The sequence below is a fragment of the Amblyomma americanum genome, chromosome 10 (genome assembly GCF_052857255.1).
Source record: "Amblyomma americanum isolate KBUSLIRL-KWMA chromosome 10, ASM5285725v1, whole genome shotgun sequence".
NCBI lineage: Eukaryota > Metazoa > Arthropoda > Arachnida > Ixodida > Ixodidae > Amblyomma > Amblyomma americanum.
Window position 1 is genome coordinate 28,150,378 of NC_135506.1, and position 26,383 is coordinate 28,176,760.

At 46.8% G+C, this 26,383-nt stretch overlaps 1 protein-coding gene across 1 annotated transcript; it reads right to left on the minus strand.

The window, feature by feature from the left end:
• On the minus strand, positions 1-25,830 carry LOC144108100 (calcium-activated chloride channel regulator 1-like). Its single transcript, XM_077641382.1, has 8 exons — positions 25,745-25,830; positions 18,108-18,285; positions 12,711-13,008; positions 10,910-11,016; positions 9,173-9,346; positions 8,019-8,155; positions 4,725-4,839; positions 1-324 (listed from the first exon to the last, which is right to left on the minus strand). Exons 1-8 carry the CDS (start codon positions 25,828-25,830, stop codon positions 1-3), a joined length of 1,419 nt encoding a protein of 472 aa, XP_077497508.1.
• Between the last annotated feature and the right edge of the window lie 553 nt (positions 25,831-26,383).

Genomic DNA, 26,383 nt, shown 5'->3' on the forward strand with positions numbered 1-26,383 from the left:
TCACGCAGGCCTTGCAGTGTTGCGACGCTTAACGGCACTGCAGGCATAATTTGAGAACACGTAAGAACCTGCACGAGCAAAATAAAAAGAGGAACCTGCCTTGAGAGCCGCTTTGAGACCGCATCCGATGCAGGTGTCTCCTTGGGCGCCAAGCTTCCTAAAAGCATTCAGGAACCCTTGCCTGGTGTTCATGTTGACAGTCTTCAGTGTGTGGACCACCGTAGAGTTCGAGCTGAATGTAACGATGGCCAGTCTTCGGGAGCCATCCTCAATATGTTCTATGTACTGCTCTGCTACTTCTTTCAAAAGGCCGATGCGGCTTCCCTGCGATTAGCAAAAAGAGTTCCTGAAATCGTTGGAGAAACGAGGCCTCAACACTTAACGCCGTGCAGCTCGTGGCAATGTTTCACCATAACTTAGTGACCTTTCTGTTTGTCTAAGAGACTGTAACAGATAGCCCCAAGAGGCCCCATTAACTTTTTTTTTTCTGTCAGAGCAACACAACAACATTTTTTTTCCACTTAGGTTCATCTTAGATTTCATTCATTCGGAATTTCTCGCTTAATTCACACTGCACTAAAACAAAAATGAAAAATATGGCGGCATCCATAAGCGGGACCCATATTTTTTGTTGCATGTTACGTTTTCGGAAAGTGCTGAAGACGGTTGCAAACGTCAGCCAGCGTATGGAATTCGGCTGCCGGTGCGAGCAACTGATCTCCGCTAGGGTGCTGGATGGTGCAACGGGCGCCTGACAGTGAGGCCACCGGAAGTAAGCGCCCTCGTCCCGGAAGTCAGCCTTTGGAAGTGCACGGAATCAGATCTCAGCATGGTTTTTCAGATACAGTTTTCGTTTCATTCATTTATTTATTTCATCCTTGAAGGCCCGAGGGCATCACATAAGGAGGGCCTTACAAATGGTTTTGCATAAATGCACTCATGATGAAAACATAGGCACAATGAACGCAACAGTGCGAGTCTAAAAACGCTAAAGCAATAAAATAAGCAGAATCAAGTGGTTAAAAACAGAGTAAGCAAAAAAGCACAAAAATACAGGGAAAAATACAGGAAAAAGTACTGGGCAACAAAAAGTTCACGTGTTCGGAAAATAACTTGTGAGTTTCGCGTGAAACGATTTCCGGTCGTTGGATGAAACAATATCGTTGGGCAGGCCATTCCAATGGGTTATCGCGTCAGGAAAAAAGGAACTGCTCATTGCTGAAGTACGGCTCTTGATGCTGCCTATGGGGTGGCTGTGGCTGAGGCGACTGGAAATTGGGATCGGTGGTTTCAGCAGGGGGTTCTTTGACGTGGGATAGCAGAGAGTGAAGTAGGCAAAGGCGTGAACTGATGCGGCTTGACTCAAGTCTGGGGAGGGAGATTGAGTGCAGTGATGCTACTCTCTTGTGTGTATTCAGAGGTGAAAAAAACGGGTTGCGCTGTCTTGATTGGCCTCAAGTTCAGCGGTGATGTAGGGTTGAACGGGATGGGTGATGCAAATTCAAGTTTGGGACGAACATATGTTAGGTAGGCAAGCATTTCGTTTTTTCGCCGTTCTCATCTTTTTACACGACAATGCCTGCCCGTTGCGCCGTCAACTGCATGAGGAGAGGAGCAAAGTAAGTCTTCAGAAAAGACGTTAAAAAAATAACCATCCATCGCATCGCCATGGGACGACGGTAGCAGACGACAGGACGACGCTACACACAGCGCGAACGGAGCCTCGTGTGCTCAGCTATGTGTCAAGCAGTTGCGCTAGCGTTCCAAACTCTTCTCTTGATTGTGATGCACGTTGTTGCGCTCTAATCCCAAGTTATACCCCCAATGTGGGATAAATCTAAGAAACAATGGGTGGAAACCTTCACCAGGCCGTCACAGTTACCTTGCATTTTGCCGAATTATGTTTAGACCGAACTGGACTGAGGGCGAGTCTTCTAACTGGAGAGGTGCCGACGGTGTTCTGCTCGTTCACATTAGAGCCTCAAAAATGTATGGCATTGCTTTTTCGACGGAGTGTATGATGCACTCGTTCGTAATGTAACACTTTATGCGTGAATGGGCTTTTACTCGTGATGCTTGGTGCAGTTAACTTCTAACAGCGCGTGTCACCCGCCTTGCAGCATTCGTATTTCTCTTCAGTCGTTTCTCTCACGCTGTGCAGCTGAAACGTGACTGTGCTATGGAGTTAGGTTAAAAGTACGTCTGGAAGGTTAATGACCCCTTAAATTGGAGAAAAACATACCAGATGTCGATGAGAAGACGCATCATCTGCCACTGACTCGAAACTGAAACGGCGGCAGGTGTAAAACGAGCGGCTCTTCGAGTGCCAGAATTTCCGCGCCATCGACCACCTTTTCTTTGCTACTCTACAATTCTCTTCTAAGATTACCTAGCCTCATCGTCATTCCGCTACTTCTCCTTTACTCTCGGAAGACGAACAGATAAGAACATAGTGTTCAATGCACATACTGATTTTTTTTTCATTTCTTCGGTTTCTCTGAAATCACAAGGTTCCCAAACAATCCTCACATATCGTGCGTTGAGCTTGCTTATTTCCTGGAAATTATACCGTAGACCTTACGCGAGAACAACTCGAAAAACTAAAGACGGAAGGGCGAAACACGCGACTTTTTGCAATGAAACACACAGGCAGACATCGGCCTTCCTGGACATGCCGCAAAGCTTCCGGTGGCTGCCTTATCGCCCACATCGGGTTGTGGTTACAACTTTTCTGCCACAAACTGAAAGGGATCGGATGGGGCTAGGACAAATCCAGGGTAGCCTCCAGTTGGGGGCGACCTCTTGAGGTCGCTTGATGAGGGCCAGTTGCGTTGTTTTTCTTGAACTGTCCAAGAGCTTGTCCCATCCCACCGTCAAGGGAGCTGACAAGAATATCGTCGGAGGGGTTTGCTGGCGCGTTCCCACAAAATGTGGCCGTGGGTGGCGTGCGTCCAGTAACCGCAGTGCGGGCATGCAGGGACATACTCACCATTTGTGATTGAACATAATCAGTAGGCTCTAAGAATTGCCTTTGTAGGTGTCTCAGTCGCGTCTCGCGCCCTTTCCAGATCGGGATGAGGTCGGAAAGCGGGAATGCTGCATCCAGCCACCTATTGGAGGCCAGTGGTGCGAGCAGCGGAACTGTCGCTTTTCATAACGAGTAGAGCTGATACTAAGTGAGGCGTACAAGAGCTCCGGTATAATCGCTCCCTTTCCATGTGGTCGCCATAGCCGGTTCCAGCAGCCGGAAAGAAAGTGAGTGAATGAACAGCTTTTGAACAGTTTTACTCACGCGTACCAAAAAGGCTTTAAGCGCGTGTAACTCTTACGAGTAAGGAGTTCGCAAGCGCAGTGCGCAGCGGGTCTACGTGGGTCCCTTGGACGTAGGTGAAATGTCGAATCTTGCGAGTGTGCCTTGCACACTCGCTAAATGCAAGACAGCAGCCGAAACGCGCTGATAGGATGCGTTCGGCAGCTCCGTGTCTTGATGTTCAAAACATGCCGAATAGGGTTCGTTGCGACGCGTAAAGGAATGCAAACCCGCGGAGGCAGGCTCGCGAGATGCAGTTGCGGTGGACGTACAGTGCAGTGCGCTTTTAAGAAATGAAATAGTGTTCAGCGCCCGCGCTGTTCGCGACCACACGGACCTGCTGCTCTGTTGGCAGAAGCGCATCGTTAGAGGACTTGAAACGCACGTCCGTTGGAGGTTGAGGCACTTTGCAAGACACGCTGCACGAAGGCGTACGCAGGAGAGAGCTTCGGCAGCAGAGCCGAATTAGGCCCAGAACGACGCCAGGTAACGATTATACGAGTCACGAGGCGAGACATGCACAACAAAGCATTTTTGAGCGCGAAAGTTGTGATGAATGCAGTTTTTTCAAAAAATGCAAGATTTCTCCATAACAATCAATATATCCGCAGATCACCCGATGGTGGTCTTACATGTTTTTTTCTGCAAACGTTTTTGCTATCATCAAAAGAGTTCCCCATTGGTTTTCTCAGCCAGTCTGAAGTTTTCAGTGCGATTGTTGGAAACACTTTGAAAGAAGGATGTTGCTACGCATTCGAAGAACGGACTGTTACCTCCAATATTTTCTTAACAGTATCTTACAATTGTCCAACTTTCAAAAATTTTCCCGAGACATTTGGACACTGGTGGCACAGAGAAACGTACTCGAACAGTACATATTGAGCAGAATACGTCCACATAGTCTTTTGTTTTGGGTACATCACGTATGTGTAACTAAAAGCGTTTCAGAGCACGTGCGCATTGCGCCGCAGAGTTCTCCCGTTTGCGGTGAAGTCTCTACGAACGTTTACTACAACTGCTTTGCGCTGTGATTCTTCATGGTCTTGCGTGAAACACTCTGCTTGTGACCGACATAGCCACCCTTTGCCTGGAGAAATCGAAGCGACAATGGAATTAAATTTAATGTAAATCATTTGTGAAGCGCAGCCTTATTTCACATCTCAGTGCATGGATTCTGCTTTACGCACCATTCCGAGGAAATAACCCGGCACAAAAAATATCCTGTCGGTTCACGTTTAAGGGAGAAACAGAGCGAGTTTCTTTGGGAGAATGCACAAGGTTTTTGAAAGGGTTCGCTGTAAATATAATCGAACTGAATCCTTACGGTGGGATGCGTGGGCGCACTGCCAACGTTACAAGGGCACCGTGCATCTCTTGACGCCAACGTAAATGATCACCAAAAGGTTTTGCTCACTCTCATGCTTTTTGAAACGTCCAGTACAAGCACCACGCGCTGCGGAAGGTCTTGGTCCTCCTGTGCTTCGTCGAAGGTCAACTCGATTCGCTTGGACATGTCCGGCCTTGGGAGGCTAGAATAAGAAAACAATTTGCATTCGTTCCTTCCTTCGTTGTCTTGCTCAGGTCGCTCAATAATTTGTACATATTCGGTATTCATTAACCTCCAAAGCATAAAAAACAGCCGCAAATTTTGGGCAGGCACATTTAATAAATATTTTGTAAGCTCCATTGAACAAGCGTCTGGGTTGGTAGTTTCTATTGCACTGCAGCTTTTTTTTAACTTTCCGCGAATATCGATTGCAAGTGTGAGGGTAGTGTTAGGAAACAAGTATTGCTAAATAAAGAAATTTGTTTTGATATCGGGGCAGAATTTTTAAACTACTTACGCGATCATCATCCAAGAAAACGTTTACTTAGAGAGATCTTTGGCGTACGCCGCTCGATTGTGTTGGTGGTGAAAAATAGGTTATGTCTTATTCGAGACAACTTCACTCAGCTATGTCATTCAGATTTCGTGTTGTATCCGATCTCTTAATGGAGCTCAATCGCCGAGTGCGCAGCCAGTCGTTGCGGCGCCGCGCGCTCACATGTGGCCGTTCAGATCATCGGCTTGCAGGTGCTTTCTCGCCGAGCGACAGTCCATTGGGGCCAGCGCTGCTATTCCGAAGTTAAGTAAAAGGCCGAGTCCGAAGACACGCGCCCTCGCTGGCTACCATACCCACAGATTAGCGTCGACGTTCAGGCGCTAAGTGCCGCCGATTCGCACCGAAGCGGGACGGCGCGAAACAACAGCGCCTACAGCAGGTACACAGAGAGGGCGGCATCGATGCGCAGCGAAGGCTGAGTAAGAAGGGCGCCTAGAAGAGATGCGGAAGTCGCTCGACAATGCCGTGGTCGCGAAACCACCCATCAACACGAGGGTGGGCTCGAAGAGAGGCGTGAGGTCAGGCGTCGACATGCGTCAGGAGAATCATTACAGTGGTGTCGATGCCTGCTATGCACAGCACTTCACGCAGAACGAGTTCGGAGTTTATTACAGCGTGTGCGAAAGATGGCGTTTACGTCGAGCCTCAGTTGTGTCCACGGTCTGTGCGAAGAGATACTCTCACTATGCCGTGTTCAAAATGAGTCGCTTCATGAGGTCATGAACAAAGCTATGACTCTTCATCAAATCTTATCATAGCCAGTGTGCATGCAGCTTCTCCGGCCACAGCACGATAGAGCAACGTTATCGCAGCAGCTGATCCCGCCTCACCTTCAACTGCGACACACTCTCGCTCTGTGCATTGCACGTCATTGTTCACCAAATTCCATCTGCGGCGCGAACAGATCAGACCAGCTTAAAACCCCGAATAGAGCTCAACCAGAATCTATTACCGACGTAGGCTGTGCCGACGACCCAGCAAAGCAAAACCTTGAGCCAACCAGGCTAAACACGCGCTTTCGCACGAATGCTCCGTTTAGCTACAGGTTAAAACCCTAATACTTTTTCTTGCCGAAGTCATGAGCTGAAAACGACAGTGGGGACGCACGGAATTTGGTCTGTAAGAGTGTATTAATTACTGCGTTCAAAAACCAAACATGCAATTCACTTCAAGTAAGCGAATCAAGGCCCAAAAGTGTTTGACATACCACAAAATTGGTAAGTAAACCGCGGCTCATCGACAGAGTTTTATTGGTGCGAATACCATTGGGCTCAGGTACATCGTGATTCATTTCAAAATCCCTTCAAAACCGTGTTTCTGCAGTCATTTGGCGCCCAGACGTCATCGTCGGAAAAAATTTTAAAGCAAATTTTTACCAATAAACACGCCTTACGCAACAGGATCAATATCAAAATAGCAGAAAGGAGACATTAAAGCGATTTATACTAAGGATCAATCTAAACAGAATTGCTCTTACTGCTATGTTAAGGTCTTAGACTACCAATGTTAAATTTGTTTCGACGTTCCATGCTTCAGCCAAATGTCTCCAGACGACCACTCCTAGTGAAGGCACTATATTAGTGGTGTAAGTGTCTTCCAGCGTTGTTTAACTACGCGCTCATATATTCTTCGAATTGTTTGTTGTAGTTAGTGGCACTCTATAGTTGGATACAACAAGAAACTGCAGTTGTTAACAATGAGCTTGCTCCGCGGCGCACTGTATTACTCGCCAGCCGGTCACAAAATTAAACGAAATCATCTTTTAATGTTTGAGTTTATTAAACAAGCCAAATGTCAAAATTGCAAACATTACAAGTTTTTTCTCCTGAATAGCTTCTTGTTAAGGTGACAAAAGAGGTTCCGAAAACGGATTACGTTTTTATAGTGGAGGAATATTTTGCCCCGGTGCTAAATGTGGGCGGAGCTTCACTGCAGACTTACGGTGTATCCTACTATAGGAGTGCAATTTAACAGTCTTGTCTTCATATGAGGCTGTTTATTCAAGATTTGCTTTGTTGATCAGCATACTTGCTGATTCCCAACGTGGTCTGAACTTGCACTGCTTCGGTCACGAGTTCATATGTCTTGAAAAATTGAAAATTTGTTTTTAAGGAAAGGGAACGGCGCAGTATCTCTCTCACATCTTGGCCCCTAACTAAACGGCGTCGCCGTAAGGGAAGGGATAAAGGAGGAACTGAGAGAAGAAGGAAGAAAGAGGTGCCCTAGTAGAGGGTTCCCGAATAATTTCGAGCACCTGGGGATCTTTGTGGGGATCTTTGTGCTCATATATTTTTTTATTGCTAGTTGTCAGTTACATACTAGGAATGCAATTCAACAGTCTTTTCTTTCCCTAAGGATGTTTTACTCTATAGCTTTGTTTTGTTAATCAACATACTCGCTGGTTGTTAACACGTCGTCAACTTGCGCTGTTCCGGACACGAGTCCCCGTGTCTTCCTACATCTAGGTGAGTTTTATTTTTGTAAACTTTGACTTTAATAAAACAAAAATTACAAGAAATATAAATAAGTATTCCTTTTTTTATAGAAATAACGTCGCTGGAATGAAACACTGCGTAATCATCCATACTGTGGTTTCCGTGCCAGTCACCACGTTTCTAAATTTTACAACTACCCTTGACACCTTCCACAATACGTGCGGTAAAGTGCACAATGCTTCTGCAGACCCATCATGGCTGTTTCTGAATCACGGTAGGAATGTTGGAAGAAGGTGTGAATATTATTGCTATTATTCAGATAGTTCACTACAACGACAAGTCACAGTGATATATCTAACAGGTTGCAGCTGCTAGGACTATCCCACTCACTTCTTGAAGTCCTCGTGTTTGCTGATAACATCCCAGGTCGACCGTTGATCGCAGTACTCGTTCTGCTTGTTCGGGGCGTCAGGGTTGTGGGGACAGGGTCCTTTCCGGCTGTCACTGAACTGGCTAACCTGCAACGGCTGAGAAAATGCGTTGGTGCACAGCAGCGTGGGTTGCGATGTTTCAAAGGAGAGGAGGAGGAGGAGGAGCAGGTAAAACTTTATGGCCTCGAGGACTCGGGCAGGAAGCGAAACTTATTGATCAAACAGCGGGAAGCGATAATCGCCGAGAGATAAAGACAAAGAGGGAAAGAAAATTAGGTAGGTTAACATGCAAAAGAGCAAGAGGATGAGGAGGTGCGTGTGGCACACTCACAATTTGTCAAGCCGGCCAGATTCCATCAGGAATCGAAACAGTCTTTTGTATCACTGGCATGGCAACAATAAGAAAATTCTAATAGATAACCTAATTCCATTAACAGTAAGCAGCTATTAGTGCCTTTACAGAAAGTGCAACAATTTCCGTCGTGCTGACGTCACTTCCTGTCTCGTACGAAACGTTTTTTCATTGTCCTCATCTGCAGCGCTTTTCGTTTTATCCCAACTTCCTTTCCTTCCAGCCATTGGGAAGTCCTCTTTCCGGAGACTTCCCATACCTCCAGACAATAGGCGAATTTTATGACTGAGAACGCATTTCGGCCCCTTGGGCTTAATCACTAAGATATTAATTGGGCGACAGTTCTGTCCATTGTCATAAATACAGGTTGCCTGGCACAAACTGCAGTTCGATCACGAATAAATGCAAGAAAAATGGCAGATCTACCGCTCGGTACTATATGTATATTTTGACATCATAATCACACTTTTCTTGAAAGTAACCAGCGCTGCATATTTACACGAATACACATAGAGACATGACAGGATGGGCGCTTTGTATTCGTGTAAATATGTTGCGATGTTTAATTTCAAGAAAACAAAAACAATTACCAACTAACCCTGCAAGGGGTTTTATTAAATGATCAACCCGTAGGCCGCTTAGCCGCTGGCCCCTGGCTTGCTCTGCTTCACACACTAAACCAGCTTTTGTTAACTCTCAGCCCCTTCAAACCGTCCGGGTGATGCCGCACTTCCGCACCAGAGTAAGCGAATACTTCTTACATTGGCGACGTAGGGCATAAACATGATGGAAGACTGGACGGGGTCATGTTCCAGCTGCTTGATGATGACTTTGCAGTTGCGACGTAAGCGGCACTTTTCGTTGATTGAGCACAGTCTTCCTTCTGCGGTTCTCGGGCTGAAGACGAGTCGGCTCGAGCAGGCGTTAAGCCGTACCTGAGAAATTAATTCGCGCGCACATATAAGAAGTGGTGAGCACACCTGGTACGTCAACGATGCAATGCAAATAAAATGATTGGTGTTGTGTTTTTTTTTGCTATTCCCCTTATTAGCCATCAACAAATAATGTACAGCTCTGCTGATACTGGGTTCGTTAGAAGGTGTCCAAGGCCAAAAAATCGCTAAAGTGATTCGATTGTTGAGAGGGTTTATTTCCATTAGATTGTATTCAACCCATACAGTTGATATCCCGCGTTTATTTCTAAGCCATATAGGCTATTAACTTTTGCTGAGCTGACTGACTTCCAGAAGCAACTAAACTCGTTCTTCGCTGCGACAAAACATCCGTGAACTGTCTTCGTGGCCGTTATCAACGACCCCACTTCGAACTTGCCAGCTGCACTGCCATGATCATTATCATCAGCAGTAACCTCAATACGCCCTGTGCTGCTGCTAGTGTTAAAGCTAAGAGGGATTAGAAATTATTCTTTTCACATAGACTATACTTGCATTCCATAGAGTAGATTCGAAAGCCCTTTCTCAGGGCATTATGCGTTGCTTCATGTCACAAGCTTTTTCCCCTGACTCACGTCTGGAGAAAACGTTGCAAGAAAACTTGCGAAGTGCACTTTTCATCACCGCTGCTGCTAAAGGGTGCTAGAAGCAGTCAAAATGAGTAATTATAGGGAGGTATCGACGCAAAAATTCTCGCTCCTTGAGTGGCGGCCACAAGCGCCGATGTCTCGGTGCTCTTGAAACTCTTGCAAGCCTCTTGATCTCCTAATACAGATTGCGGTGCTTCAAGGTTACGACTAATGCTCCTGTATATGCTATAGAAACGCTAGAGAGCTCTACAGATCTTGCTATACAGCGCTTCTCTGAGCGTCCTTGCATTTTATTCACGGCGTTAAAACTTATCCCTGGCAGCGATCCGAAACACGAAGCGACGCTTGTGACAGCCGACGAGACCTGCACGCGCACATCATATGTGGCATCGAGTGCTTAAATTTCATGTGCACTACAACCTGTTACATGCAGCCGGTGTTAGCAAGGTCTAAGCGTTAGCTACTAAACGTTTAGGCTGAGTGAGTCTCAAGTGCTCTATAGTTGTTTTGAACGCGAACATCTTTAACTAAAGTTTGTATAGTTTGGTTCGTAACATTGAAGGCGCCAGTCAAGCACCGAAACCTACATCCAACCTTTAGGTATTAGCTTCGTCCTTCACAAAAGAAATCATGAACATACGCTACGGACCTCTGCTCTTCCCGTACGTAAAACGCCTAAGTCAAGCCACAGAGAAAAATGGTGGTCTGCTGCCTGCTAGGTGCGGGCAATTTTAGCCGCCTTTCAAGAACTAAGGAACTGAGTTCGTCACAAAACATTAGGATTTCGATTTCGACTCTTGATAGGCCGCACAGTCTCCTTGTATATATATAGTTGTTTTCCTAGCTGCTCTTAATATATCCTTGTGATCTGTTTTTTCTTTTTACAACTCTCTGCCGGAAACTGTGCACCCCTCCCATCGTTGTTCGTGTCGTGCAATGTTTCCGTGTGACTCACCGTGCTGTTGTAGCAGAAGGTCAGGGGGTGCCTGCTGTCGTTGAGGCTGCCGTAGTTGTCGAACACGCCGTACCTGAAGTGGGCCCACTCGTGCACGAACACGTACGCTGTGAAGGTGGGTCTTTATTAAACGCACTTTTTAGCGTGAAATGCCTTTAGCATCCCGCTGTCTGTGCCGCGGGTGGCCTTGGTGCCAGAATAGAGCAGAACACAGAGCCGAACCTCAACTAATGCCGGTGTTACCTCTTTCATTTCACTTCTTCAAACGACTTGCTATCCTTTATTTCCGCTGCCCAAGCTCAGGTGCCACCGCAGTAGTGATGGTGGATTTCGGGGTTAGAAAAAACCACTTACCTTTATTTTTGCTTTTATTTTACATTAGTCACTTAATACTACTACTACACTGGCGAAACTGTCAGTTCACCCGCCCCAGGTGCCTACGTGCTGCGCGGCCACCGGAGCTTCACATGCGTCAACAACAGCGTCGTCATTGTCTCTTGGTGCTAAAAGTCAGCGTCGGCCCGGAGGAAGTTCTGCCCTGCAGACCGATAGGCGCACGCGCAATCCTGGTGGCAATTGATGAACGAGGCGAGAGGCTGCGAGTGAGGCGGCAGTCCCTCGAGAGTTGCCGTCATTACGCAATGCGTGCGCATGCGTCACGGATACCCGTGGCGCATTAATTAGCAGGGCCAGTAATCAGCTGTGGTTAATCAGGTCCAGTTATATAAGCCAATTTTTAACAAATTTTCTTTATGAGAAAAATTCTCGCTTCCTTGTCGTATTCTGGACAGGAAAAGAGAGGACACCTGATGGCCTGCAGGCTGTGCTGCACACTCTCATAGCACACATCCTGTAGCACAATTCGAAATATTTCACGGTTGGGCATTGCACCCGCTGCAGCAGCCTCGTGCTTTCCAGCTACTTTCCGTTGTGCTTTATATTGAGTGCCGCGTCGCACTCTGTCTCGGAAACTTCACCATTCCTTTCGCCGCATCGCTTCGCGCATCCATTCACCGTTTTCTGCTGTTCTGTTTGCTCCGCCCAGCGCTTTTTTTTTCCAGCCCGTTTGCTAGCGAACTGTTCCTCGCATTGTAGCACTCGTTCCGGCGACATGACGGCTGAATCCCGACAGCAGCTTCCTACTCTGACCGACTGCGTGAACACAAGAGCGCCCCACGAGAAACGCATCGGCGACCCGCCTCCTGTCAGCAGAGCTGTACGCTGGCCAAGGCCAACGCGACAAAGGCAGACCCGCATAATGCGCGAACCTTTCTCCATCCTCGTGTCCCTAAAATCACGACGTTGTAGGGAAATGTAGGGAGCTTTAGAATAGAGGGATAGTTAATGGAAGGGAAATAGAGGGGCGTCAATACGCATGCGCAGAACACTCAACCTAGGCAGTAGGCGGACTCTTGGTTAGTGCTCTTGGCGGGGGGGTTGCACTCTGCGCACAAGTACTGGCGTCCCACTTTTCCCTATCCCTCTTACCAAGGGGGTTAAGGGTATAGGGAAGCACCCTGATATAGCCACTTTTGCCATCTGTTCTGAATGCCTCCTTGCCACATCCGTAGGAGCATATTGTGCTCTTGCCTTATTGTTTTCTCTGCAGACTCTCTCCCCTTTCTCCCTACCACCATGGTAACGTCGTTTTCACTCTTCCTTCTTCAAACCTGTCCCTCTCGCAAGCCCCGGATGCTGCGAAGGCGGACATACGCGCTTCCGCTGGTCTTCCTCGGTAATAAAAGTTATCGCCGTAAAGAACTTAAAACGAAATTATCGTGCAGAAAACAACTTCATTTACCTGGGTTAATAAACCTCTTAGCCGTAGAGTTGGTAAGTGTGGCCAGAAATCCGGGAGTGAGGTGGATGAACTCCCCTGGCTCGCCGCACGGCTTCACCTGTGTTGTGAACGGCCTGTCGTCGTACGGCGGCGTGGGCATGTCGATAAGCACGTCGCTCTTTTCGTAGGCGTTGGACGACGGTGCCCAGGAGCTATTTCTCTTCGGCCACGTCTTGGGAACCTCGATGATGACGTGTTTGAAGTACACTCGTCCATTGGTAGCCTTGTGAAGGAACTCTGTTGACGATCGGAACAGCGCCTGCACATTTTCATCGTTCGCACAATCTGTACTCATTGCGCCGCAAGGAATTCAACTTTAGGTTGTCCGCTGTTGCTAAGCATATAGCCTGTTAGTGCGTTTCGCTTTATTGGGGCGAGGCATGTGCACCTGCCTCTGAATAATCCTTATCTTTGCTCCTTTTTTTTATCTATCACTCGCTTTTGATCCTAGGTTGCCTGGATTGTAACGCATATTACCTTGACCAGTATTCTTGAGGACTTGACAACCCGCTGGTCACGTTGACTTCGGGAGGCTTAATACAGATGAGGTGTGCACAAGTTGACAGGGTGGACCTGCCCCCGTGATATGCATGGGTGGAGGCCGCCTCTTCTCATTAACGGGACATCGAATGCTATCCGATTAATAATATTTTTACAAAAACATGAAAGCATCACGCCTTGACGCGAATGGAGCATGCCAGAAAGAACTGAAGACGAATAAACAAATAATTTCAATAACGGAGAGCTTCCTGACTAAAAAAAGTGCGCTAGAACTTAAACACAAGAACCGCTGTAGAACGCTTCTCTGAGAGAGAGAGAGAATTGATAGAGGATGCGCAGGGAGGTTAATTGCAAGGGTGTTCCAGTTGACTACTCTGCAATGGGGGAAAGGGATGAAGAGGGCATAAAAGGACACGATAAAATAAATCAAAGCGGTCCGTAGCCCGAACATCAAGCAATGACACACGCACTGAAAGTCGCAGGCTGCCGTAACCGTAGCCTGCACACCATGAGGGTTGTCGAGCACTTCGACCTCAATAAAACACATCCACCGTCTTTCACTGCCCAGCACTGCACCGTCACGCAGCGCAGAGGTTCCACCGGAAAGAAAGGCTGCTTGCTCTTGCGGTTTATTATGTAGTTGACAAAGTGATATATCCCGACTTCTCCGAACGCTGAGGCTGGAGGTGCCATTGTGCCAGCTACTGGAGAGCTGCTGCGGCTGGAGTGAGCCTATCCACACCCGAAGTGCCTTTTGTGCAGCTGTCGTGTGAACGCTGTAAAGCAGCGCACGCAAAGTGTTGACGAAAGTGATCAGCATTGCAATTACTTGCACGTGTCCAACTTGCAATGGTGCCTGGACTAGGGTTCCAACAGCAGCAGGCTCAGCCCACTGGGTGCGTACGACTGTTTCATCACTAATGGTGTGCGCTATTTCAGGTGCGACAGCCAAATAGCCTGCCGGTCCCGACTTTGGGCCAGAGTTGGTCCTTGTGCTTGATTAGAGATAGGCCAGGGACTGAGTGCGCAATACCTGTTCGTTCACGGTGTGCGCGGGTGGCTACGTCAGAGATGGCCAAGACCCGTCTGCGAAAACAGTCCCTGCATCACTGCTCACATGGCCCCCGTTGTTTAGAGAGGTATGCAGAGGGCGAGGACAAGATGCACAAATTCCTGGACGAATCTTCTCAATGGCGACTACACTCCTAGAAGACCTTTGACGAGAGTGACGACGTAGCTTCAACTTAGCAGCGTCCCCTCTGGGTGCGGAATCGTGTCTTGTCATTTCTTGTGTCGCTCGTTCTTTTCAGTCTCAGTAATGACCGCCGCGGCAAATGGCAGACTTTTGGACTTTCGCCAGGCAAGCATCGACGCTGTGTGGCTGAGAACACAGAGGTTAGGTTGGGCTAAAGAACAACATTTGCCCTGCCCGCGTGGCCGAGAATGCAAAAAAACATTGTACGACCATTAAAAGAAATAAAAATAAAGGAGAATGCAGTGGGCACATTGGAATGCAGTCCCCTTGGAAAGTCAACGTGATGCACATTGTCTCCCCAAAGATATGAGGTTGCAATATTGATGCGCAGTGGGTAGCTCGTCCCTATAAAGTTTTCAGGTTAGTCGCATATGGTGCTGGCGGCTGGGCTTCAATCCCACCCCTTCCAGCAGTCTTGTAGACGGGGGGGGGGGCCTTTGGGTTGTCGGACTCGTTCAGCACTGCAGGTCCCGGCTACGAAGGACGATGTCGGACTCCGCTAAGAAGGAGACTGTACCGTAGGTTATTTTTACATATTTACAATGGAGAAAGTAGTGTGTCGATAACAAACCAGCACCTTGTTAAATAGCCTTCGCATTACCCAGATCCCTGGCTGTAGAATAAGGTTAGGAGAATGATGTACAATCAAGTGAACAGATGTAAGACGAAAAACGCGAAAAGAACACACGGACGCAGAGAAAGACCAAGGACAAGCGCTAGCTTCCAACTCCTTGTCTTTCTTTGCGTCCGTGTGTGCTTTTTTTCGCGCTTTTTATATTACATCGGTTCACTTGATTGGACATCATTCTCGTAACCTCATTCCACCAACTAGCCCGCACCCACACCTTTTCAAGTGAACGGATGAAAACACTGGTGGTGCCATCCGGGGCAGGTGGCTGTGCTGATGCTTTCTCGCAGCTCGGTCGATAGAAAATTGAAAACAAAGTCCTTGTCGTGTCGTGGTCACCACAGCTACAAGGTCGCGGCCTTCTTGAGAAAAGAATGGCAGGCCGATTCCCAGCAGGTGGACAGGGACAAAGACGGATCGAACACTGAGGTGCGATCTTCACCATTGTGGCGGGTTTGGTGTCATGGTGGAAAAGGAATGTCAAGACTGTTCCCAGAAGGTGCATTAACGACCTTGTACTTTCCCACCTGTGTTCCGAAACGCGGGAACTCCGTCGATATGCCCACTGTGACAGTTGCAAGCACCACTCCGTCTGGCGACCAGAGGACAGACTCGGCCACCTGACGCCGCCACTGTCGCCGCTGCTTCCGTGAACGCCAGACCTCAGAGCTGCGTTTCATCCTCATGACTCATCCGAGTTTACGTTGGTTTTCTAGCAACACTCCCCAGGTCTGAATTCACCGATCTTGACAATGGCAATGTCGACGTCGAAAATGATGCATACGGTAGCGCAGCTTCCCAGGGTAACATGCCGTGAACGGACACTGATGCGCCGACCATTTTGATGATGCTCGAACTTTCAAGCACGATTCGGTCCGTGACACCAATGGCAACAGCATTCCCATAACGATTCACCCTCACGTCTTTGAGCCCGGGACGCGAGCCTCTAGGAACCTACACGTGGCTTGCCTGTTGATGTGGTTAATATTGTCGGTGGGGGTCTCTGGCACAATTAGAACAGTATGTGACGATTTTACTCGCTTCGGTGTGATTAGGGACTCACTCGACACCGAAGAGTCCTCACCTTAATGCAGTCTCTGTTTTGCCTTCTTGCTAAGGACTCGGATAAAGCTGTCGTCAGGTTAAGAGTCATTGCCAACAACAGAGCACAACGCAGTGACCTGGCTGCCTTAATCAGTCGTGAGGCCGCGACGCATCCTCTGGTCAGCAGCGGCTGACCCACGGGGCTCCACAGGAGGTGCGAAAGAGTTCACTTTTATCACCGTCACCAAAAAGAGAACAGTATCTCCACGATATTACGGTAAACTTGCAAGAAACTGAGACACGAAGGGATGGTGTATCATACTGCTTCTGGTTTTTCGAGTATCTCTCCTGTACTCAGCCGAGTCTTTGTGCAGAGTGTTTTCCTTCTCGCCTAGGATTTGTTGATAATATATTGCCCAAGTTTACCTGCGTCCTTTATGCAGGTTAGAATCCATGTTTTCGGCATCGGGACTATCTAGAGTGTGTTGCGATATTCGTTAGGTGTTCGCTCTGTTCTTTTTCTTTCTTGTAGCGCACCTTCGTAGCCGCATCTATTCAGGAGCGCTTTCCCAGCTTTGGTTTGTTTTAGTCTTTGTGGCTGAGCCGCAAGATGGGCTTCTCACAGCTCTTCAAAAGCGTTATGCAAACCCAGGGCTAGGACTCTTTCCGTTGAGGTTGCTTGCGGTAGGTTGAGCGCTATCTTATATGCTTACCTTATTATTGTGTCTGATGGAATCATTTCTCCCTCAGTACAGTAGTAGTATGGGAGCCTGTATGTTATTCTGCTTACTACGAGGCTGCTGACGAATTTTAAAGTGTCAACTTCCCGCATGCCTTGCCTCCTTCTAGAGGCTCTAGTTATCATTCGGGCCACTTGCGTCATCGAAGCTTTGATTAAGTTTAGGGCGTGTGTGCATCTTTGGTTCGATTGGATTGACATTCCTTGTATTCCAATCACCGTTTTTTACGGTATTGGTTGTTCTTCTAGATAGACGTTTATCCTGAGTTCCTCCTCATCCGGTACTTTCTGACTTTTGTCTGCTTCTCCAGATTCTTAAGAGTTCTGACTTTTCTGTTGAGCAGGCAAGGCCTCTATCTCTGACGTAGTTCTCTACGCATGCGGCTGCTTCCTGTAGCTTTCCCTCTTTCTCCCCGTGCGAGCCCTCTTTGACCAAAACTGTGATGTGGTCGGCATATATTGCGTGCCGTGCGGCTTCTATGTTTTCCAACTGCTTTGCTAAGCCAATCATCGACATGTTGAAGAGGATGGGGGATATTACTGACCCCTGCGCGTTCCTTTATTGGGCGTGCGGAAACACTAGGAGCGAATTTCACCGATTCCTATCGTTGCTGTTCGGTTCGTTAGAAATGCCTTGACATACCCGCATATTTTCTTGCCGCAATCCAAGTTGCTTAGGCCCGTTAGTATTGCTTCATGGCTGACGTTGTCGAACGCCCCTTTAATGTCTTGCGCCATGAATACGTGCTCCCCTCGTGTCGGAACGTTGGTTAAAAAATCGTCTCTGTTTTGGAGTAGCACGTCTTGTGTTGATAATTTGCTTCTAAAGCCAAACATGCTGTGGGGGTATAGCTCGTTATCTTTCATAAGGTCTTGAAGGCGTCTCGTTATTATCCTTTCATATAGTTTGCCTAGGCACGATGTAAGGGATATCGGTCTGAGATTTTCGAGCAGCAACTTTCTCCCTGGTTTTGGGATCATTACTATCTCTGCGTGTAAGGGATGGTGTTTTCGAGTAAAACCAATTGATCGTCTTCATCTGAGGCCCCTCTGACAATGCATTCTGCCTTTTACCGGCCCACGACACTTATTCTGATCGCTGTTTACATATGAGCCAAAACCAATGCGCCGTAAAAAAAAAAGCTCCGACATGCCATGAGGAAGGAGAGAGAGAAAATAAAAGCTGCTTACTTTGATGTTACCAATGATGGATTCTTCAGGAGTAACGCTGTTGCTGATGGATACCCGCAGTTCCGTGTAGCCTCCATCCGACGTGTCGAGTTGCACTGACGCGCCAGTGCTTAAGAAAAGCAGCAGAACGGCCGCAAACACGAACATTCCGCTCATTTTGATGTCACCAACAGTGGGCCTGGGAAACATTGAAAAGACTTATTTCAAGGCGGAACGAGCACAGCTGTCCGGTTAAAACTGTGTAGCAGTGTTTTAAGATTAGAGAGAGTCCTGAATTCTGGGTTTCTTTTGGACAGGTGCGAGTAATTATGTTATTTGGTGTTCAATACTAGAACTGGCACTCCGTAGCGAAGAATCGAAGTTTAGTTTCCAGTCTTTGTGCTCATCGCTTCCTAGGCGTAGCTTGCAGCAAAGCTGTGGATGAAAACACTTAACTGACGAAAGTGTGAAGGTCCCGAGAAGTCCATATTATTGCCACCGTCAGAACACCCGCAATAATCGAGAGTTATAAATTACATCCGTAGAATTGTTCTTTTCTTTGGGGGAATAAGGGTAACTGATCGGTCGCAAATTTTATTTACCGGGTCCTTACCTTGCACATGAGAACTAGTGTAAGTACATTTTGCAAAAGAACCCGTCGGATGGACAGAGTAAATGACCGGCTTCCGCTAACTTAAGTAAAGCCTGTCTAATACAGCCATGAATTTTAGCAACCTTTGGACAGGCCCAGAATTTTTTTTCCTTAAATTTCAGCCACTAGGCATCGCACAGGCAAATATACAGGTTTGTGAAGCTAACGCCAACATTCTTTCATGATCGTCTGCGTACAATCTTGTCGACGCCTGCAGTGTTATTGCTGTCAGCTCAGTATCCAGAAGGTGGATTCCGGTTTGCCGCTGCAAGCTTCCATGGCAACTGATTTCCGACGCTGATTTTGCTTTATAAGTCACTGTCAACTGCAATAAAAAAATCATACACGACTCTTAATGTAGCTGCCTAACGTTAAAACCCTAGACCGCAGATTGTGCCGCGGTAGTCCTTGTAAGTACAATGAATGCGAAAAATACATGACATAACAAAAAACCGTTACGAAAGATCTTAACCATACTGTTTCCTTCTTTGCAACTTCCTTTCCGTAGAGTAAACCTAAACTTCTAGGTTTTTTTAATGCAGCAAAATGAACGTCATCAACAGATATTTTTGATCATTTCATTAGTGGAACTCCCTGTAGGTTGTGCAGAGGAGAAAAATGCTTAAGTTTAGGGAGGGAGATTGTGGGACTGGTCGTCATGGGAGTGGTCTCCAGTTACTATACACCCCACGTACTTATATCTGGTGGTCTGAGTGCCCGAAATTTGGAAGTTACATGTTGCAATGTACTCCGTAGACTTGCTAATTGAGATGCTTGATAACGGTGGTGGCACCTAGCAATAAAATCACTGAAACAGATGCAGGTACCAACATTCAAAATATAATAGTTCGACAAGCAAATTAGAAGTTGAAAGATGCCATATAGAGACGGTTTCGAAGTAGAGACAACGGACTGCAGTAGTTTTTGATTTGCCGCTTATTATACTAACTTCCTGCTAAATCTGCTGACTTTCAGTCTCACCCTCGATCTCAATCCACGATATGACACATGGGTTATATTAGTATAGAAAGATGTATTAAGAAAGTAATCCAGCATTATTCTCCTGTATTCTCCTGAATTGTCGTGCGGATTCCTAGTTTAATCAATAGCGACTGAATTGTATAATTGGCTGATGGCAAAGAAAATTCGCAGACTAGCTCTTGTCAATTTTTTCGGAGCCGAAGCACATGCTCTAGCGTTTGCTGCCTGCAAAGATAAGATAAGCTTTGTGAGTTTCAAAGACAGCATCTATTGCCAGCTAGGGTGCTTAAGCCCTTGTTCAGAAAGATCGGCAACTCATATTGGCGGAAAACGACTAGAAAACGAGCAAGTAAATATAAAGGAAACTGTAACAGGGAAACAAAAAACTTTACAACACGCCGGATTGAAAAGGTACAGCGTCAGTACTGGATTAATTTAAGAGAACCAAAAGCAGGCTCCGGGTCTTCATAAGTGAAAAGAAAAGAACAAAGCGGGGAGAAATTTTGCCTTGATAATTCTAGAGGAAGCGCTGTGCTGTTTGAAGTCAGAATAGGTTGGCTTCTACCACAGCCACGCGGCCGTTTTGAAAGCCCATTCACTTGATACTCTTCGATATTACCAGTCTCTCTCGCACTGCAAAGAGCTGTGCCCCTCCTACACGGCAAACTCGATTGCCGTAGAGAACATTCATCATCTCACACAGAGGTGTCATGGCGCAGCCGTCGCCACCAAAAGTATTGCAGGCGTGTCAGTAATCTGTTTGTAGGCACCAAGGCAAGTCTGAGCTGCAAATGTTAAAAACAAAATGTCTATTCATTACAGTAGTACTATTCACTCTTGGAAGTTTATTTTGTTCTTTCGGCACAAGCTGTGCAATAGCATTCATGCACTGTTGAGGAAGATGCTGTTGGTTACGTTTGTTTTGCTGGTAACAATCGTTTTATGCTTGCTGAACTGGTTTGTACACCGCCCAGTCTTATTTTCTGGAAAGGTAATTGTATATTCTGACTCTTCAAAATATTCAATCAAGATACCGTTGTGATTTTATTTTCTAGTGCCTTGCTGCGTCCGGCTCGGGATCCGAGATTAAGTAATCATGCTGCTAGAAGGACCTCGAGATATCGACAGTTTCGATATCGAAATCGAGATAGCTCCAAGCTGCTGGGTTGACGCGACAGACCTTTAACCCCATGGCCATCGGGGCGCCCGTGTAGCAGCTCTCGGTTGGCCTTTGAGTCGACAGAATATCTGTACCGAGTGCCTTCCGAAATGTCCCTGCGAGAGGGGTATCACAACGCGAAGATACCACCAGATATCTAACGCGGTTGACAACGCATGTGCACTGCGCGGTAAATCAGTAGACCTAATTGAAAATCTTCGGCTAGAATGGGGCAGCATCTATCCACATGATGCAGGCCCAGTCGGTGCCCCGAGGTCCAGTGCTTATTGAAGGCAATGTTACTATATCGGAGGGAGACTGTAACAACGGTCGATGAATTGGTGCCTTAAATGCAGTGCAGAGACTTATGGATGCCTTCGGGAATCCGGACTGGCAAAGCGTAGACATCAATAAAATTTACATATCAATAAAGAAATGTAGCACTTCTAACTTTGACGGTTTGGTTTAGTTTGTTTTAATGGCGTTTTTAGCGACCCAAAGCGACTCAGGCTGTGACCCACGATGTGAGGCAGGGCTTCGGAAATTTCAACCACCTGGGGTTTTTTAACGTGCACCGGCATTGCACAGTACACGGGCCTCTAAAATTTCAGATTTTGAGTTTGGTTGATTAGGTGAACTGTTTATAAAATAATACCGTGCATGGTAGAACTTTCCACTACCCAGTTTCAGAGGGGACGCTCATTACTTCCATCCAACCCCATGCTGCGCGAAGCGACCGAAAGAAAAAGCCTGGTTTTTCAACAAGCCAGGTTTTTCCGTTTGAAATCTCGATACAGGGTATATTTGGTTTCGTTTTACCTCTACTAAACTGTGGCTGTAGCCTTTAAGCCATCAAAGAGCGGATTAAAAAAAGAAAACGTACAACCCTTTTTCTTACTCCACACCAAAGCGAAAGGACATCAAGCAATCTTGTAATAAACTCTTGACCAAATGAAGAGGGAAAATTTCGCATTGTTTGAAAAGATGCCATCAAAGCCAAAAGATGGACACAGAATTGTCGCACACCGGAAGATTTTCAACATTCCTGACGTTTAAGGGGTGAAAAAGAGACCAGCTTTCATTGAAAGGCTTAAAAAGAGAGATGAAATTTGGGGCATGAAGCGACAAATTAGACATTTCTACAAAATTTTGGACAGTTAAGAGTTAAAATATTCATGGCGATGATGGAATCGGCACTTATAGGTAGCTAATACAATTAGCCACAAATTTTGAGAGGCCCAGACAAGCACAGCGCCTCCGGCTACAAGAGAAGAAGGTTATGGTTTATGGGGGTTTAATGTCCCAAAGGGACTCCGGCTATGAGGGGTGCCATAGTGAAGGGCTCCGGAAATTTAGACCACCTGGCATTCTTTATCGTACACTGACCTCGCAGAGTACACGAACCTATAGAATTTCGCCTCCATAGAAATTAGATTCACGCGTTCGGAATCGAACTAGCGTCGCAGTGGTGTCGCAGTGGTTATAGCGCTCGGCTACTGACCCCTCATAAAAAAAGTTTTATATAGACAGTATAAAGACTGTCCATAAACTTCCGTCTAGAAATTCTATAGACACACTCTACAGAACAATCTGCACGCAATACAATCCCTATAGACAGTCTATAGACAACCTATAGAATTATGAGCATACACTTAATAGACTTTTGTTTATAGACAGTATATAGACTTTGAATAGATAAAATGAAATGTCTATATCAAGGCCATAGTCTATAAGAAGTCTGTAGACTGTCTACAGAGCATTCTTCAAGGGCCAAAAGAAGGAGAGAACAAAGCTTATCCGTAGTAGCTGCGGTGAACAAGGCATGCTGCAGAGCCGAACTTTAATAATGCTGGTCGGGCATACAATTTCTAAATCATCAGAAGTGAGCGCCTTCTCGTGCCGGAACGCATGTTGCTTCGCCTGCTCAGCATGCTGATCGCTCAGGCTCCTTCCGCATTGATCTTCTCTCTACGGGCCCGCCATTAATGTGAAGCGCTGCTTATCATAAATTGCCCCGAGGAATTTGATTGCTTGCACTTGATGAATTACATGATAGCGATAAACAATAGAGATATTAACTTTATAAGAGAGCTGGAAAACTAATAAAATGCATACATTTATCATTAAGGGAGAGCTAAATATCGTCTAACCACGGCTCCAGGACATTGAGGTAAGACTCTATACGGACTGATGCACAGAGTGTCGATCATTCCACGAAGCAAAACAAAAACGCAATTTCATCTGCCTACGCATAGGTTATAACTTTATGACTGCACGAAATACAGCCACATCAAACGTTGAAAAGAACAGGCGAGGGGATCGCACGTTGGGGCACTCCTCTCGTCTGTCGAAATCTCTCAGAAAAAATACCATTCTGGAAACAATAAATTTCCTCCGTCAGCCAGAAATTCCAAAATTCATGCTGCAGAATACTCGGAAGCCCTGCTGCCGGCCAACTTTGCAACAACCTCCAGTGCTCAACGCTGTCATAAGCCTTAGACACATTTAGTGTAAAAAGCACGGCATATTGCTTTCGGCGACGAGCTAACTGCATGCGGCTCTCCGGTCGGGTATGAGTGTACCATATAGAGCATCTTGGCCTTAAACCTATTTTTCAAGGATTCAGTAACCCATTATCTGAAATGATTGACAAGATTTCGCCACGCAACACCTGTTCAATTAACTTAACGAGATTCTTAATTAAAGCAATCGTTGTTACATTGTCTAACACTTAACCTTATCCCTCCTTTTTTGGCAAAGGGAGAACATTCGCTTGACGCTACTTGTTTGAGATCCATGTACCTTAAAGAGAGTAATTTTTAAGTGCCAGTAAGCCGTAAGAAGTGAAACGGTCAGTGCCAGGGACCGCCGGTGGAAGGCGGGACACAGTTTGCGAGACCACACTGAGGGACACCTCCCCCAAATCTACCAATGTGCGTTGAATTCTCGAAAATTTCATCCGTTTTCTGAACTAGGGAGACTGCGTTTATTGCGGTCGTGGTCAGCTTCCTTTTGGTTAGGAAATTAAATAACGCTCGCAGACTTTGCTGATATAGAAAGAAATTCAGAGCATTCCTGCGCGAGATATGGTGCTCTTCAATATAGGCGCAATGAAATTATAATCGATCCTTTCTTTGGGGCATTGATTAAGTAGAAGTTTTTTTCCATGCAACCTTCCGGCGCCTATAGTGCCATGTGCAACCCACATTCCCCCAAAAGCATGGCGCGGTGGCTGTAATGACCTATACGAAAAATTTTTTTCAAGCTCCGTCCAAAATAAAACAAATGCGGAAGGCCTTGTCCCCACTGTCCAAATTAGAAAATGCTTCAAGATCTTACCCGAAGATGTCTTTAAAGCTGTTGTATTTTAAGGATGTGTGCCGTTGGCTGTTAGGATGATGAGCGGGCACGCAATCTGGAAGCTGATCGGTAGGTAATCCCTATTGGAAGCACAGTCAACTGGAGCCCAAGGAGAAAAATCCATCCGAGAGGAGGAAGACTTTAGGTCTAATGCAGAGCAAGACTAGCCTCGGAGGAATTTGGGGAGCCCAGAATTTAGGTTGCGAGGTTATCGTAGCAATCTGTTCTATACTCCCATGGAACGTGATGCGAGTTAAATCACCGAGAATTCAAACTTGTGGCCTGCAACACGATAAAAACGAGTGGTGAGGACGAATGTCATGCACACCTGTTAGAAAATGTACATTAGCTAAGGTGATAGTTGGTATTCAGGACGTTCAGATCCACAGCCTGTATTTTGCACTGACTGTCCACATATTAAAATGATACATGTGCCCTGTGGCAACATTTTGAGGGCACGAACCATTAAAAACCGCCAACTCTTGATGCACGATAAAGTGTGGAAGAGGTATAATTTCGTTTGGATTGTATGTGTAATCTTGAGTAAGCCACATTTCCAGAAAGTGCAAGTACATCTTGAGTTAGACTATTGGTTTAACAAACTAAATTTTGTGAAGCGGAGAGAATTGACAGGTGGTTCCACTGCGACAATGTGAGGGACTCGGTTTTTTCGGTAGTGCCGCAGCGGATTCCACCTCTTCCAAAATACCGACTTTAGGTTAGAGCAACCATTTATTTTGTCCACTTCAGAGGACAAGCCGTACCAGCAACAGCTAATGAATTCCCGCAGTTGTTTTGAGCTCTAATGTCACTCTTCATGTCAACGCACTGGCTGGCACTTCCGCCAGATTGTGATTCGGATATCTTGTTGAAGAAGTAGACAAAGCTAATGGATTGGTAGCCAATGGCACAGGATTGGGAAGGTGCATTGAAAGCTGATGCCAATGCGCCAAAACGAGATCCATGGCACTCGCAATTGCGTTTTCCACCACAAAGCTATCGTTTGCGACAAGGTGGAAGCCACAACAGTTGCATGCCTGCTGCCCACTTGGATAGCCAGGTGCCTTATTCTTTATATCTGCTAGAGTCTCTCGTCTAGTACACATCCGCTTGTTAACGGTAGCACCTGAACTTCTGCGGCCCCCGCTTAATAGTCAAAGTGGCTTGCTGACTGGCCACCACCAGCACACAAAGAGCGCATCTACTCAGTACAACCATTTTGTTCGTGGCTCTCTCCGCACCCGCAGCAACCAGGTCCCGATATACAGGTTTCATACCATAGCTAAAACTCCATTAATTACGGCACTGTGGAGGCCCAGATGTGAACTGATCAACGAGAGAGACCAATGCCCACACCTTGACTTCAGATGGGTAAGTGGGCCCCGTAAATGTAGCTATGACTATGTCGTTGGGTATCTGCGTCCTATCCGTGACGCGACTACATCGGAAAGTAGTTTCTCTACCGTCTCGAAGGCACTCAGTCATGGGTCTCAAACGCGAACTAACCCATCTGAAGGCGCCAGTGGAGGAGTTACAAACGCGCTCACCGGGTGATTGGCGAAGGAGGCGGCGTGAGCAAGACTGCCACACATGCCGGTATGGCGGTCTGCAAACTACTCCGCGAGCGCCGAACGGCCATCCATCAGTGGTCCCCTATAGTGCGGTGTGGTGGATCTCTGAGCTGCCTGTACCGCATACAAGTAATTTCCCCAGAGACGAAAGCAACGGGGATGCAGCTTACTGCGCGACTCAAGAAGCAGCCAAGCAACAACTAATCAGGGGAGAAAGGCCGACCAGGTGAAGCTCCCGTGGCCAGGAGAACTTGTGGACACCAGCCGATGTTCACGCTTTCAGCTACGCCGGACAACAAGAAGAGAATGCAGTAAGCGTACCAGAAATTGGAGAACTAGCGCAGAAACACCGGGTACTCAGCCGGAACCAACGGGCGCACCGAGATCGCAGGGCAGCTCGAGAGTCAGCACGCGTTCAAAGCGCAGGGAGACGGGCAACGGTTGTGCTCACTTCATCTACATCTTCTCTCCACCTGGTGGCCACGAGAGACTGGCAGAAGCACGCGCTCTCTCGGTTTTGTGCTACGTAGAAAACGACGATGCGCAGGCAATGCCGTGGGACGGAGCAGATGGA

Coding starts and splice junctions, on each gene's coding strand:
- LOC144108100 (XM_077641382.1), bottom strand. CDS start 25,830: ATGTGTGGCAGTCTTGCTCACGCCGCCTCCTTCGCCAATCACCCGGTG. Junction 13,009..18,107: donor CCATCATTGGTAACATCAAA/GTAAGCAGCTTT, acceptor GAAAATGTGCAG/GCGCTGTTCCGATCGTCAAC. Junction 9,347..10,909: donor CCTTCTGCTACAACAGCACG/GTGAGTCACACG, acceptor TTAATTTCTCAG/GTACGGCTTAACGCCTGCTC.